The 14,880-nt window shown below is 57.8% G+C and overlaps 3 protein-coding genes across 6 annotated transcripts; 1 reads left to right on the top strand and 2 right to left on the bottom strand.

The window, feature by feature from the left end:
• Positions 1-191: 191 nt before the first annotated feature.
• On the top strand, positions 192-4,285 carry MLST8 (MTOR associated protein, LST8 homolog). 4 transcript variants are annotated; one of them, XM_082360443.1, is made up of 9 exons: positions 192-267; positions 788-990; positions 1,120-1,168; positions 1,253-1,415; positions 1,858-1,933; positions 2,016-2,168; positions 3,091-3,215; positions 3,384-3,547; positions 3,641-4,285. In XM_082360443.1, the coding sequence occupies exons 2-9, from the start codon at positions 862-864 to the stop codon at positions 3,757-3,759; spliced, it is 978 nt and encodes a 325-aa protein (XP_082216569.1). In that variant the 5' UTR covers positions 192-267; positions 788-861; the 3' UTR covers positions 3,760-4,285. The 4 variants fall into 4 exon arrangements, with proteins under 4 accessions (XP_082216569.1, XP_082216567.1, XP_082216570.1 ...); XM_082360442.1 differs by having other exon boundaries at positions 193-267; positions 1,117-1,168; XM_082360441.1 differs by lacking the exon at positions 1,120-1,168 and having other exon boundaries at positions 788-1,039; positions 1,208-1,415.
• BRICD5 (BRICHOS domain containing 5) lies at positions 4,250-6,603 on the bottom strand (the record flags this gene model as incomplete). Its single annotated transcript, XM_082360469.1, is given in 7 exon segments — positions 4,250-4,388; positions 4,390-4,433; positions 4,435-4,602; positions 4,817-4,918; positions 4,995-5,150; positions 5,360-5,482; positions 5,653-6,603. Coding segments are annotated over 7 exon segments (783 nt in total). The 5' UTR covers positions 5,704-6,603.
• Positions 6,604-6,739: 136 nt separating this feature from the next.
• Positions 6,740-9,605, bottom strand: PGP (phosphoglycolate phosphatase). The gene is made up of 2 exons (XM_082360445.1): positions 8,887-9,605; positions 6,740-8,787 (listed from the first exon to the last, which is right to left on the bottom strand). Exons 1-2 carry the CDS (start codon positions 9,524-9,526, stop codon positions 8,462-8,464), a joined length of 966 nt encoding a protein of 321 aa, XP_082216571.1. The 5' UTR covers positions 9,527-9,605; the 3' UTR covers positions 6,740-8,461.
• Positions 9,606-14,880: the final 5,275 nt, after the last annotated feature.

Genomic DNA, 14,880 nt, shown 5'->3' on the forward strand with positions numbered 1-14,880 from the left:
GTCTCAGAAGGGTGGGGTGCCCGAGTGGGGAGAAGGCTGGGGTCGCTGCTTTCGTCCACCGGCGCCACCCGATACCGCCGAGGCCCGTATTGAGGAGCCCCCTGCCCCAGAACTCTAGTCTCGTCCCCCGTCCCTGCTCCCCTTTACGCCCCTTGGTGTCGCCCTAATGGCCCATCGATAACTCTACGCTCGGCCTCGGCCTCTATCGACTTGCTCCGGCTCCGCTAGGCGTCCTGGACCGCGGCGGAACGCAGAGCAGCAAGTAAGGTACGGAGGTCGCGGGGTGAGGGCTGGAAAGCGGCTTTCAGTGGCCGGGAGAGCGCGCCCGGGGGAAGCTGGCTCAGCGGGACGGAGTCAGGGTGGTCGACGGAGCACCGGGGAGCTCGAGGGTCCAGCCAGAAAGCACCCCCACCCATCAGGTCCGGCCACCGGCCTGCTACGCATGCGCAGCCGTAGCGTTCAGGCTTTTCCCTCCGGCCTGTCCGCCTCGCTGCGCATGCGCGGCCCGCCCTGCGGCGGAGTGGCGCCCCGGACGTGACTGCCCCCTGCCGGCCGCGGGTAGGGTGGCGTTCCGGCGGGGTTCTTGGGACGGGGAACGGAGCATGCGCCTTGGAGCTCGGCACTGTCCTTCGCCGGGTGTCACGCGTATCCCTGAACCTCTCTGAGCCTCAGTTTCCCTTTATCTAAAATGGGGATGATTTTATTTTTTAGCACCGAGTAATCTGTTGTAACCTGTTTAGGACATAGAGGGTATTCCCTAAACACTGCACTCCTCTCTCTTTTCCAGATTCTCTGATCTCTGACCCCTGCCGGTCAGACCTAGGGCCCTGTGTAGATCCGAGTCTTTCAAGCAGCCACACCATGAACACGTCTCCTGGTACGGTGGGCAGTGACCCCGTCATCTTGGCCACTGCAGGTTATGACCACACGGTGCGGTTCTGGCAGGCCCACAGCGGGATCTGTACGCGAACGGTGCAGCACCAGGACTCCGTATCCTCCACTGTGGAGTTGGGGCAGGTGGTGCTGGGCAGGATGCCTGGTAGGGATAAACAGTCTGGGCAAAGGCCTCCGGTGGGAAGGATGGGCTCTGTTTGTCATCCTCCTTAACAGACCCAGCAGGTGAACGCGCTGGAGATCACACCTGACCGCAGCATGATTGCTGCTGCAGGTACCTGTACCCTCGACCCCAACCCCTGATTTCTCATAGGTCCATCTAGGCGCAGCCACACTTCAGTTTGGCCTGTGCCCCTAGGTTACCAGCACATTCGCATGTATGATCTCAACTCCAATAACCCCAACCCCATCATCAGCTATGATGGGGTCAACAAGAACATCGCATCTGTGGGCTTCCACGAGGACGGCCGCTGGATGTACACTGGTGGGGAGGACTGCACCGCCCGGATCTGGGACCTCAGGTGTGGGGTACTGGGCAGGAGGGGTCTGCTGCCTGGGTGTGTGGGGGTGAGGGCCAGGCTGGGAGACTTAGGTCAGGTCTCCTCCAAGCAGAGGCTGAGATGGGGTTTTCTGTGCAGGTGACTTATTGAGGGCAAGTGAGGAATGATAGGGCAGGGATGAAGACCCACAGAGACGAGCAGAGCCTCAGCCTGATCCAACAGGCGGCTCTGGAATTAACTGCATCAAACAGTGAGCCCCGCCTTGAGGCAAGGGGCCACCCTTTATGCCCGTCTGAGTCAGTTATTGGCTTCAGGCCGCCCCTGGAGAGGGCCAAACCTCCCAAGTATTTCCCATGAGACAGCTCCCATCGTAGAGAGACAAGATAAGTGGCCAGGGAAAAGGGCCTTTGGGTGGAGTACCAATGGCATCCACTATAGACAGTGTGTGTCCCCCACCTCGAAGGTCCCGGAACCTGCAGTGTCAGCGGATCTTCCAGGTGAATGCGCCCATTAACTGTGTGTGCCTGCACCCTAACCAGGTGAGGGGGAAGCACAGGGCTGGGCACCCTGGGGCTTTGGAGGGCAGGGGTCCTGCCCCACCTCACCTCCCCTGCACCTCAGGCAGAACTCATTGTGGGTGACCAGAGTGGTGCCATCCACATCTGGGACTTGAAAACTGACCACAACGAGCAGCTGATCCCGGAGCCTGAGGTCTCTATCACATCGGCCCACATCGACCCCGATGCCAGCTACATGGCCGCGGTCAATAGCACTGTGAGTCCCAGGGACGGGTGTGCAGCTCAGCTCCCAGCCCCTTACCTCCCTTATTCCCTGAAGGTGGGCTTATTCCCCAGATGTCCCTCTGGCCCCTCCCCTCCCCCCACAGTCCTGCTTCCCCGTCCTGGGCTCCAGCTCTGATCCAGCCACCAAAGCCAGAAACCTGGGTGTCACTCCTGATGCTGCCTCTCGCTACCTGCCATAGCCCACCCAGCAGTCCAGTCACCTCCATCTCCAGAGTCTTTCCAGTTGTCCGTTTCCCGCTCTCCTCCCTGTCTCCTCCTGGTCCAAGTTTCCCTCGTCTCTCCCAACAGTGGTTGTAGCTTCTCTGACCTCCTTCCTTCCTCTGTGACCTCCCCCTGCCCCTAACCCATTTTCCCTCTGCTACCAGAGCATCCTTCAGCAGTACCAGCCTGACTGCATCCTTCCCCTGGGTGAACTGCAAGATGCCCTAGGCTCCTTACCAGGGCCTCAGGACACTGTGATTTGACCCCTGGACTCCTATCCAGCCTCATTTTCTTCCTTTAACGTCCATTCAGTCTCAGCAAATCAGTTGTTCCCGACATCCCCAGACCACCCACTTCCAAGCCTTTGCCCTGCTGTTCCCTCTATCTGGGTGCCCTCCTCTCATCTTGTTCTTCACATTCTTGTTGGCCAGCAGCATCCTTCAGGAAGGCCAGGCATGGCCTCCTGCCCTCAGCTCATCAGGTATGGCCCTTGGTTGGGGCCAGGTCACCCAGGTGCTCCCTGCAGGCAGGGCCAGATGTGCCTGTCACATGTCCCCTGGCCTCCAGATCCTTGTGCACAGCCACAACGTTGGATGGCAGCCCCTGGATCTAGGTTTTGCCGCCAGGGTATCCTTCCCCTCCTGTCAGACCGGAGGCTCCGGGCCTCCCGTGACTTCCCTCCTACCCCACAGGGGAACTGCTATGTCTGGAACCTGACTGGGGGCATTGGTGACGAGGTGACACAGCTCATCCCCAAGACCAAGATCCCAGCACACACCCGCTATGCCCTGCAGTGCCGTTTCAGCCCAGACTCCACGTGTGTGCAGGGCCTGGGGGACCGGGAGCCCTTGCATGGCTGCAGGGAGGAGGCAGTGTGCCTGGGGCTGGGGGCCTAATGCATTGGGCCTGCTTGGAGGACGGCAAGGGGGTACGGGATGGGAGTGGCCGTTGATGACACCCCTGCCACGCTCACACCCACCCCCAGGCTCCTCGCCACCTGCTCCGCCGACCAGACGTGCAAGATTTGGAGGACGTCCAACTTCTCCCTGATGACGGAGCTGAGCATCAAGAGCAGCAACCCTGGAGAGTCGTCCCGAGGCTGGATGTGGGGCTGCGCCTTCTCGGGGGACTCCCAGTACATAGTCACCGGTGAGCCCCGCCTGCTTGCCCTGCCTCCCCACCCCCGTTGGCCCGGCCTGGGGCTGCACCCTGAGCTGCTACCCATGCTGTCCCTCCCTGCAGCTTCCTCTGACAACCTGGCCCGGCTCTGGTGCGTGGAGACGGGAGAGATCAAGAGAGAGTACGGTGGCCACCAGAAAGCTGTTGTCTGCTTGGCCTTCAACGACAGTGTGCTGGGCTAACCTGTGTCCCCTCGGGATTGCAGGCAGCTGTCCAGGCGGCACCAGCTGGATGTGTCTGTTCAGCTGCCCAGATCAGAGTGACACCCCATGGGCTGGCCTCTACCATCCTAGGCTCGCTGGACCTGACTGACCTACCCTGGTCCCTGGCCAGACTAGACTGGCCAGGCTGGTCCACCCTGGGACTCTCTCAGCCCCGGTTGCTTATATGGATGTGAGGAGGCTCAGGAGGCCCACCCTAGGCAGCTTGCATTCCCTTCAGAAATTCTGGACCCACAGGGCCTAGAGCCGCTGAGGGGGATCCGAGGCTGGTGCCCACCCCCAAGCCAGTGCCTCCTCCTTCCCGTCCCTGCCACTGTTTCGTGTCCCGAGGCCACAGAGGACACCGTCACGGCCAGGTGGAGTTGTTTATTAGCCCCGCCAGCAGCTACCCTCCATGGACTGGTGATTGCGCCGGCCAGCTGGCTGGCCTGAGGGGCTGCGCTGCAAGGGCTTAGTCCGGGAGGTAATAAAAGCAGACGGACATGCAGATGTTGCTTGGGAAGCAGATGTCGATGCATAGGTAGATCAGCCGCTGCCTCTGGGGCCCTGGGGGGAGGGGCCTCCATGATCCCCAAAGGACTCCTTCCCCACCCCGCCACCGACTGTCCTGTGGGAGCCCAGGCCCCTCCGCACAGCCTGCCCCAACTCACTCTCTGCTCGTCGGGCCCAGTAAATGGGGGTCTTTGCACAAAGGTTCCGCACAGAAGCCCCCACCTGGGCAGGGTCCACCTCATGGCTCCCAAGCACTGCCAGCAGCTCCTGGGCATAGTGGGTGTCCTGGCTGGGGCTGCGAGTCCCTTGGGGCTGCAGAGAAGGACACTCGCACTGCCCCTGGCTGGGCTGGGCCCACGTGTCCCTGGACATGCTGGCATTGTGCCAGCCCTGCCCTGGCTCTTGTCAGCAGCCTCAACCAAAGGAAGATAGAGCTTCTGTTCCCCTGAAACTGGAGCCCCATCCTGCCCCGGGCCCAGGCCACACACAGGACCCTTTGTCTGGCCCTTGGGTGGAGGCTCCTTACCCAAGAGGTGTTCACCAGCAGCTGCAATGTCTCGCGGTCTCTGGGTTCCATTAGGCGGAGGAAGCAGGCCCGGTGCTCTGAGGGGCGGTAACAGACACAACCCTGGGAAGGCAGGCAGGTGAGGCAGGGCCACCTGAACATCCACCCCCACCCCCACCCCCCTCCCCAGGCCACTCACGCTCTGCCCGTCGAACAGCACTGCCCAGCTGTGGTTGCTCTGAGCTGGAGTCACCCTGATGGTTGCCACATTCTGGGCCACATCCACCTGTTCGGTTTGGTTGGTCCGGGGCACCCTGGGGCTCGGGAGGGTCAGACGGAGCGTCTGCAGCAGTGGCTAAGAGTGGGAAACAGGAGCTCAGCTGGCCAGGCTGGAGCAGCCCCCGACACTCCCCCAGCCCTGCTGCGCGGCTTTTAACCCCACCACCCCTCTGGTCCTCCTGCTGTCTGCTCCGAGCCCTGGATCCACTGGAGGGGTGGGCTATGCTGGTCTCTCCTCCTCCTCCCCACTGTCTGTGCCCTGCCTGGGTCCTGAGGGGGCCTCACCTTGAGAGGGCTGTGAGCGAAGCCAAGAAGCCCTCCAGCCACAGCCCCAGCGGTGGCCAGTGCCAGCAGCAGCAGTAGCAGGCCAGGAGCTCTCCAGCCCCCGTGGCAGGGCTTGGTCTTCATGTGGAAGCACATTGCAGTCATTGGGGCTTGGAGTGGAGACCAGGCAACAGGCTGGCTCAGGGAAGGAAGGGGCTGAGGAGGTATGGGAGGTGGACGCTTCTCCTGCCCGTGCAGGACAGGCCCTGGGTCTTTGTCCAAGGAGAGGACACCGAGTGGTGGGAGGCACTCACCCCAACAGGTCCAGACCCGGGGCTCTCGGCCCGGCAGCTCCCCTGCTCCATGATGCAGCCCTGGTGACAATGCGCTGATTGTCTGCTGCAGCCCGGGAAACCTCAGGACACCTCCGATGAGTCAAACAATCGTCCTGGCCCCTTCCCCTCCTGCCTCCTCCCCAGCCCAGCTACCTGATATCTGGGTCAGAGACAGGTCACCTGGGGGGGCTGCTCATCACTGTGCCTGGCTCTCCCAACACCTGGCCTGTGCAGACCAGAGAGCGCATGGGCATGGGAGGGCATGAGAGCACGGCCACTGTGGAAGTCAGGACCCAGCGGCTGGCACAGAGGGCAGCTCAGGTCTGGCCAGGACGACTTTATATAGGGAGTCTAGTTGGGGGCAGATTTAATTTTTCCTTAAGAAGCCTGTTTCTAGTCTCTCGGGTTACCTCTACACTCCCAGGACTGGGTACAAGGCCTGGCACGCAGCAGACCATCAACAAGTGCCTGTTTCATGAATGACAGGCATGGGATTCTGTGCCACTTCCCTTTCCTCCCCATGCACCCTAGCTGCTTCCCAGCCCCCACCAACACAGGGCACCCCCCAGGTGCCTGCCTGAGACCAGGATGGCTTCCAGAAGGCTCCACTGCGGTGAGGGCCGCTTCCCGAAATCTCTTGCATGCCCCAGGATGGTTAGGTCAGCCTCATATCCACTGACCCCTGCCCAGCGTGGCTTTCTCTGACTGGTGCCATGCATTTCTAGCTGCTTGACACTGTGGATCCCAACAGTTAGTGGCCCCCAGCACTGGCAGCTTTCAGGAAGTGCATTCCTTCACCAGCTTCACCCCATGGCCCTTTCATACTCTGGTTTTTTTTGTGCCTTGTTTTTCCTGATTCTTCAGAACCTGACTCTCTGCAGTGGCCCTGAGATGGGGTGGAGTTGCTGTGGTCAGCGTCCCAACTCTGGAATTGGAATCCCAGAATGGCCTTGTACTGAGTGTACCCGGCCCTGCTGCCCTCTCCACTGCCCGGCTGTGGTGAGACAGCTGCACCCTGTGTGTGAAGGCTGCTGTCCAGGCGAGAGCGAGGAACACCAGAGTCAGCTGGAGTTTGAGAGTTTAATATACCTTTGGGTTCACACAGTGCAATAGGGTGTAGACATGATGCACAGGGCTCCGGGGCTGCCGCCCAGCAGAAAAGGGAGGTGTTGCTGGCTGCTGCACCTGCCGTGTGTTCCTGGTGTGGGTGACAACGCCCTGACAGGCCTGCTCAATATCCAGACCCACCTTGAGCCGACCTCGCAGAGCCAACGTCAGCACCACCAACCTCACAGGTGCCCGCTGCCCTCGCGTTGCCCACGGCAGAGTCTGAACCCCAGACACCCAGGCCTGGGGGGAGCTGGCGGCTCAGGACACCGTTTATTGCTCTGAGCACTCTTACGAGTGAGTGAAGGAGCACTGTGACCCTGGGGCTAGGAGAAAAGTCGCAGGCTCTGGGCAGATGCCACTGTGTGCAGGGCGAGGCACCAGGAAGGAGTCGGCCAAAAGGAACAGCTTCCCAGGCCCTACCCTACAAGTGCGGCCAGAGGGTCTGCTTATCAGGCCTATTCTCAAAGGTCAGCAACTTAGGGAACAGGCAGAAAAGGCCACGGACCCCTGCCAAAAACCCTTGGCTAGCCAGTGGACCCTGCCAGTCCTCCAGATGGCAACTGACAAGGCACTCCAGGGTCAAAATAGGTGGCCTCATGGACCACTGACATATGACACCCAACCCAACCAAGACAGGAAAAGACTGGATGTTCTGTAAAAGGACTTCCTGTTTTGAGGGACACCTCTTTCCTCCTCTACCCAGAGGGAGCCTTGGGTGACAAGCATTCCTTAGCCAGCACATGCCTTTGGCCATACTGCTGGCTGCGGGGCACGGAGACTTCTTCAGTGGGATTTTCCCTACAAGACAGAGCACAGCTATTAATCGACACGCTTACGGTTCAATTCCACCACTTGACAAAGTTGTTCAAAAGTTAAAAAAACTTTTGGTACCAATGCTGCTCTGAGCTCCCTGCACGGCAGCCCAGAGTTCAATGAAGGCATTTGTGCCCTCCTGGCGCTCAGCAAACAATATGCTCAGTCCAAGTCACCTGGGTTTATACGCACATTTGGAAAAGATGAGGTTTAGCCAGGCTGAGTTTACAGAACTGCACAATCGTGCATGAGGAGTTGCAGCCCTGGGTATCTAAAACGGAACATACACTCAATTGTGATATCAGAGTGGTTTTTAAGGAAGTGTGGGGTGGTGGTGAGGGCAGCACCCCACACCCGATGGACAAGGAGACACCACCTGAGACCAGCCTTTTCCTCCACTCCCAACCTTCAGGTGAGGGGCTGAGGCAGCAGTAGGCTCCTCTGCTGATGACCACACAGTCGGGGCCCTGGGTTTCTCACAACAGTCAAAATAATCAGCCTCTCCTCCCCCGATCCCTGAAATTTTCAATAAAATACATGACACCCCTAGACCCATCTCAGTCCCATTAGCAGGCCCCGAGGTTACCTGAATCCTGGACACATGCTGAACCCAACAGCAAGACCAATTGGCACCTAAGGCCCAGGACCCCCACAATGCCCTCCAAGCTTAAAAGTGCATCTTAAAATATAAGCATTTGTAAAAATCGCCCCCCAAACATTTACTTACAAGATTAACAATTAGTACCTTGGCTTAACTCCAAGTAAGCAAACTTGAAGCCACCTAACTGAGCGATGCTTAAGCCCCACCTATTAATTTGGGTGATTTTCAATTTTTTTTATTCTGGAGATTAAAGACACTAAATCTTTAACCTTGAAGGGCAGGCAAAAGGTCGGCTATGCTGTCAACATAGAAGTCAGGGACCATTTTCTTCTTAGACAAGCAGTCACTTTCCTGATTACTCTTCACATCCCGTAGAGTGGAGACCCCAGTGAGGGTCAGGATGGTCTTCAGACCACACGTGACGCCCAGGAGGATGTCTGTGTCCAGGCGATCACCCACCATGATGGTGCGCTCCGGGTTGATGCCATATTCCTGGGACACGCAGTCGAAGATGAAGCGGCTGGGCTTCCCTATGATGTCGGCTTGGCGCTGCGCGGCCATCTCCACGGCTCGGACCAGACAGCCGGTACCTGCGGGGCGGAGAAGGAGAGGAGGAGAGTGCCGGGGGTCAGAGGCCGGGAGGGACCCGTCGCTCGCCCTCCAGCCTCCCTCCCCCGGGGCGCACGGACCCGCGATGAACCGGCCATTCTCGAGTGGGAGCCGGTTGTCCATGTTGGTGCCTACGAGCAGGCAGCCGGGCTGCTGCAAGTAGCGCACGGCCTTCGTTAGCTTCATGTAGCTGAAGTGCGGGTCGAAGCCCACCACGACGGCGCGCACATCAGGCTCCAGGGGCTCATCCAGCCAGGCGCTGGGGCCGTCGCCCTGCAGCGGCTCGGGCCCCACGCCCACGCAGGAGACGCCCACGGCCTCCAGCTCGGCGGCCAGGGCCACGCTGCCCAGCACGTAGGCCTTGGGGGCCGGCGGACCGGTCAGGCGCTGGCGCAGGTAGAGCGCGGTGCAGTAGGCCGTGCCGAAGACCTCGCTGCCGGCGCCGGGCCCCGTCGGGCCGCCGAAGCCCAGGCGCCGCAGCTTCTCGGCGTAGGCCTCGCGGGTCTTGCTGCTGTTGTTGGTGATGAAGCCGAGGCGCTTGCCGCGGGCCCGCAGCGCCGTCAGGGTCTCGGGCGCGCCGGCGACCGCCGTCTCACCGCGCCACAGCACACCGTCGCAGTCGAACAGCACCGTGTCCACGTCGGCCAGCAGCTCCTGGGCGCGCTCGGCATTCAGCCGCACGCAGCGGCCCTCGTCGCCTCCGGCCTCCACCTCCGCCATGGCCCGCCGCCGCCGCCGCCGCCGCCACCGCCGCCACCGACCGCCAGCTCTTCCTCGCAGCCGCCCGCCGCCGCACCCGCCCCGCCCCCGGCGCACTCATTGGCCACGCGCCTCGCACTTGCCGCCCATTGGACACCGCCTGCGCCAATCCGCCCCCGCCTCCCGCGGGCTGCAGGAGCGCAGCGCCAACCTTCGCGGTCCGGCACGGGCAAGCGGGCGGCCATTGGCTGTCAGGCCCTAGGCGCCCCGGTGACTGGCTGGCAGGGAGCCAACCGGCATACTGCGTGGGACGCTCACTGCGGAAATTCGGCGGAGGAGCCGGAGAGTCGGCGCAGGACGTAAGCCTGCTGCTCATTGGCTGGCGCGGGGCAGCTCGCCCATTGGAGGCTCTTGGTCAGCCTAGGTGACGGAGGCCCTTAATCCAGTGACCACCCCCCCCCCCCCCAACTTCCAACCGGCTGAGCCGGCTGCTGATCGGCTGGCTTGTCTCCGATCTTGCAGGCGGGGCTCTCCGCAGCACCGCGGCAGAAGGGGGCGCCGCAGTCCCCTTTTGGGCCGGAGTCACGTCCGCACCTTTGCCAGGGCGGCGCTGGGCTGTGCCCTCCGCCGTGGACACACTCCGGACAGTGTCTGCGCGTGGGCCGACTACGGCCATTCCTGAGAGCCAGCCCCAGGCTCCTTCCCAACAAGCGTCGCGTTGTCATTTCCTGTCGTTCGCAAAAACGCTTTCCTTGTACCTTGGTGGTCATGTGGACGAGTAATTACAAGACAGTGGCATTAGGGTCTAAGAGAAGGGCAGTAGTGCCTAGAACACAGCACTCAACAGTTGGTCGCTGTTATCATTATTAGGTGTTATTAACTTTTATGGAGGCGTAACATAAAGTGCATAAACTTTAAGTGTGCAGCTTGATGGAATTTTTACATCCCTGTTATGCATGTGTAAACATAGCCCAGGACTTCCCTGGTGGCTCAGTGGTTAAGAATCCACCTGCCAATGCAGGGGACACGGGTTCGAGCCCTAGTCCGGGAAGATCCCACATGCCGCAGAGCAACTAAGCCCGTACGCCACAACTACTGAGCCCGTGCTCTAGAGCCCACGTGCCACAGGTACTGGAGCCTGCGTGCCTAGAGCCTGTGCTCTGCAACAAGAGAAGCCACCACAATGAGAAGCCCACGCACCACAATGAAGAGTAGCCCCTGCTCGACACAACTAGAGAAAGCCCACACGCAGCAACGAAGACCCAACGTAGCCAACAATAAATAAATTTATATATGTATATAAAAACATACCCCAAATCAAGGTATAGAATATTTCCATCACTCCAGAAAGTTCCCTCAAGTCACTATCCAGTCCATAGCGGTTACCCCTCCCCAAACTGCTTTTCTGACTTCTGTCACCATAGAGTGAGTCATAGCCTCCTTTGCCTGTTCTAGACCGTCTTACAGGAGCTTACCCTGTGTACTCCTCTGAGTCTTGCTTCTTTTGGATCAACATAATATCTGTGAAATCCATTCTTCTTTTTTTTTGTTTTAATTGCCACATGGGTCATTGTAAGAATATACTCCCCTGATTTTTCTCCAGGTGATGGACATTTGGGTCACTTCCAGTTTGGAGCTATTTTAAATAATGTCCCTATGAAGGTTCTTGTTCCTACACACTCATTTGTGGATGTGGGCCCTTATTTCTCTTGGGTATATACTTAGGCGTCGAATTGCCAGTTCATAGAGTAGGTGTATGTTTCTCCTTATTACTTTCACTAGGGCCAGGTGGCAGAATAGCAGGCCCCAGCTTCCTGAGCGCTTACCCTGTGCCAGGCGATCCAGACCTCCAACTCCTAGCGTTGTCAAATCCCTGCTCCTCTCTTGGGCCCCAAGTCTCCATAATGACTACTCTGGACCCCCCTCACCCCCAAACCCATGAGGTAAAGCCAGTAACCTCAGTACCCTTAAGGCCCTGATTGTTTACCTTCAGCCTGTTCTTTGGTCTTGGCTGGCCTGGGAACCCCTGGAGGGCAGGGGCCATGGCCCACGAGGGCAGGATATGCAGTGTTCCTGCTTGGCGCACCCACTAGCCAGGAGGGGAGCAGCACCTTCCTCCCTGTGTCTTCCCACTCAGTTTTGTTGGTGGAGCCGACTGATCCTGGGAAGAACTGGATTTGACAGAAGATCACAAATCCTGCTTTACCACCCAGAAACATTCAGTGTATGTGGTTCACTGGCCAGAATGAGAAAACACTGCTCTGTCCAGCCGTGGGCTGCCTGGTGCAATACTTGCCCGGTTGCCTTGGTTTACTGGGCACTCAGTAAGCATCTAGGCACTGAGTGCTGCTCCTTACCTGCATTACCTTGTCAGAATCACAGAACAACCCTGAGAGGCAAGGACAATTAGTGTCCCCATTTACAGATGAGGAAACTGAGCCACAGAGAGTCACCAGCTGGACAATGCGGAGTTGGGATTAAACTCAGCTGACCCCAAAGCTGAGCTCTGTTTGTTTTAACATCCCCTGTAGGTTGTAGAGTCTGAGCTGGCATAGTGGGAGAGATGGAACGGCCAGTATCAAGAGAGGGGATGGCTGTGGACAAGGTCCTGAAGGAGTCTGGAAAGGACGGTGCCCTTTATTGGGGAGGACTGTCCTTGGACAAGGTGCCATGCATCTGGATGGGAGAGGAGCACAGCATGATCAATCGTTTTGTGTCCCTGACACACAGTAGGTGCTCATTATATACCTGTGAATGGACGGCACCAGGGTCCTCCCAAGTGAGGAAGCTGGATCACAGGTGGAGTGGGGCATGGACTTAGGTGGTACAAGGACACTAATCTTCATAGCATTGCATGGATTTAAATTGTATTAGAAAATACCAACAGCCATTGAAACTGTTTTCACAGATGTTATCACTTCTAATGAGCTAAGCAAAAAAGGGTGTCATTGAAAAAGGACTGAAGGGAATTCCCTGACAGTCCAGTGGTTAGGACTCCCGAGGTTTCACTGCCGAAGGCGTGGGTTCGATCCCTGGTTGGGGAACCAAGATCCCGCAAGCCGCACGGTGCGGCCAAAACAAAACAAAACAACAACAACAAACCGTTAAAAAAAAAAAAGGAAAAAGGACTGAAGTGGCAAAAAAAAAATTGGATGCAACCTAAATTATCTTCAACATGGGATTGGTTGAATAGATTTAAGTACATCCAATGAAGGGAGATTGAGTAGCCATCAAAAAGGATGATGGAGTTCCTGTCAGGCTCTGGCCACAGAGAAGCCATTATTGACTGTCAAACACACAGTGTGCAGCTGGAGCCCACGCTGAGGGCAGGGTGGGAAAGGAGGCCATCTGGGGGAAGGAGGACTTTGGGGAAGGGAGAAGGCCTGCCCCTGGCCACTCTGCCTTCCAGTGACCTCAGGCCCACTCCTGTTGCCGCTGATCTGCCTGGGCTTCAGCTGAGGTGGGTCCTAGAGCTCACTGGGTCAGGATTCCCTTTTCTGACCCCCGGGGAATAACCAGGCAGGAGCCCTGGCCTGTCCCTGACAACTCTGTCCCACAGGCTCTGGAGCATGGAGCAGGGCAGGTTGTCTGTCTCCCCTGGGCCAGCTCCTCCTCATGTCCATCCACACCCAGGCTGTGCTCTGTCTTTGAAATCCACCCCCACTCCATTCCTCTGGTGGTCTTCCTCTTCCTCTCTGATGCTGGCTTTCCCATCACTCCCCCACACATCCTCAAGTGAGGTGTCCTCCTGGTCCTCTCTTCCCAGGTGCCCCCTAGATCCCTCCTGCTCCATAAGTACCCACCTGCTCCTCTGCCTGTTTGTCCCTCTCAGAGACTGTCCATCCTAGATCTTCCTTTCCTGCACAGCAGTCAGGAGGATCCTTCTGAAATGTTGTCACTCTCTGCTTAAATGCCTGCAATGGTGAGCAAGCCCCCTGCAGAAAGCAGCCCCATTTTTACCCCGGCCTGACTTCTGGTGATCCAATCTGTGCCTCACACATCCCAGCTCCTGACAGGCTAAGGGTCCTCAGTTCCTTAGCTGGGCAGCCCCAGCATGGAGACAGTCTCTGCTGGTGTCCTTCCCAGGGCAGAGATGCCCACTCTCTGTCCGGGTCCTTGTGTCCGTGCTTGGTCTTCCCCCGAGACTGGTCTTCCTGGAGGGAACTGGGTCTAATTCACCTGAGTCTTTGGAATCTAGCACTGGGCTGAGCCACAGAGAATAACCAAGCTGGGAGAGCACGCCCTGTGGGTTTCTAGCCCATGACTCTTGACAGACCTGGGTTAGATCTTTGGTCTGCCCTTGGGCAAGTGTTCCATCAGTTCTGTGCCTCAGTTTCTTCTTCAAAATGGGGATGATTGGTATCTTAAATGAGAAAATCCTATAACGCACTTAGCTTCAAAGAACTAATACTACCTTAAAAAGAATAAAAAGAATCAGTCTATTCATATAATGGAATATTATTCAGCCACAAAAGGAATGAAGTACTGCTGCATGCTACAACCTGGATAAACCTCAAAAACATCATACTAACGTGAAAGAAACCAGATGCAAAAGACCACGTGTATATTCTGTTTATATGAAATGTCCAGAAAATGCAAATCCACAGAGAAAGAAAGTGGTTTGCTAGGGGCTGGGGGGAGGGGAGAATGGGGAGTGACTGCTAATGCGTACAGGTTTCCTTTTGGAATGATGACGACGTTCTCTAACTACATGTTGGTGATAGTTGCACAACATTGTGAATGTACTGTCACTAACGGTAATTTTTATGTGTACTTACCACAACTTGAAAACTATACAAAAGAATGAGGGCTTCCCTGGTGGCGCAGTGGTTGAGAGTCTGCCTGCTAATGCAGGGGACACGGGTTCGAGCCCTGGTCTGGGAGGATCCCACATGCCGCGGAGCAACTAGGCCCGTGAGCCACAACTACTGAGCCTGCGCGTCTGGAGCCTGTGCCCCGCAACGGGAGGGGCCGCGATAGTGAAAGGCCCGCGCACCGCGATGAAGAGCGGTCCCCGCACCGCGATGAAGAGTGGCCCCCGCTTGCCGCAACTAGAGAAAGCCCTCGCACGAACCGAAGACCCAACACAGCCAAAAATAAATAAATAAATAAAGTAGCTATTAAAAAAAAAAAAAAAATTAAAAAAAAAAAAAAAAAAGAATGAAAGGGTTGGGCTTCCCTGGTGGTGCAGTGGTTGGGAGTCCACCTGCCAATGCAGGGGACACGGGTTCGAGCCCTGGCGGAGCAACTAAGCCCGTGCGCCACAACTACTGAGCCTGCTATCTAGAGCTCGCGTGCCACAACTACTGAAGCCGGTGCGCCTAGAGCCCGTGCTCCACAACAAGAGAAGCCACTGCAGTGAGAAGCCCGCGCAC

The sequence above is a fragment of the Balaenoptera borealis genome (assembly GCF_965194805.1).
Source record: "Balaenoptera borealis genome assembly, chromosome: 16".
NCBI lineage: Eukaryota > Metazoa > Chordata > Mammalia > Artiodactyla > Balaenopteridae > Balaenoptera > Balaenoptera borealis.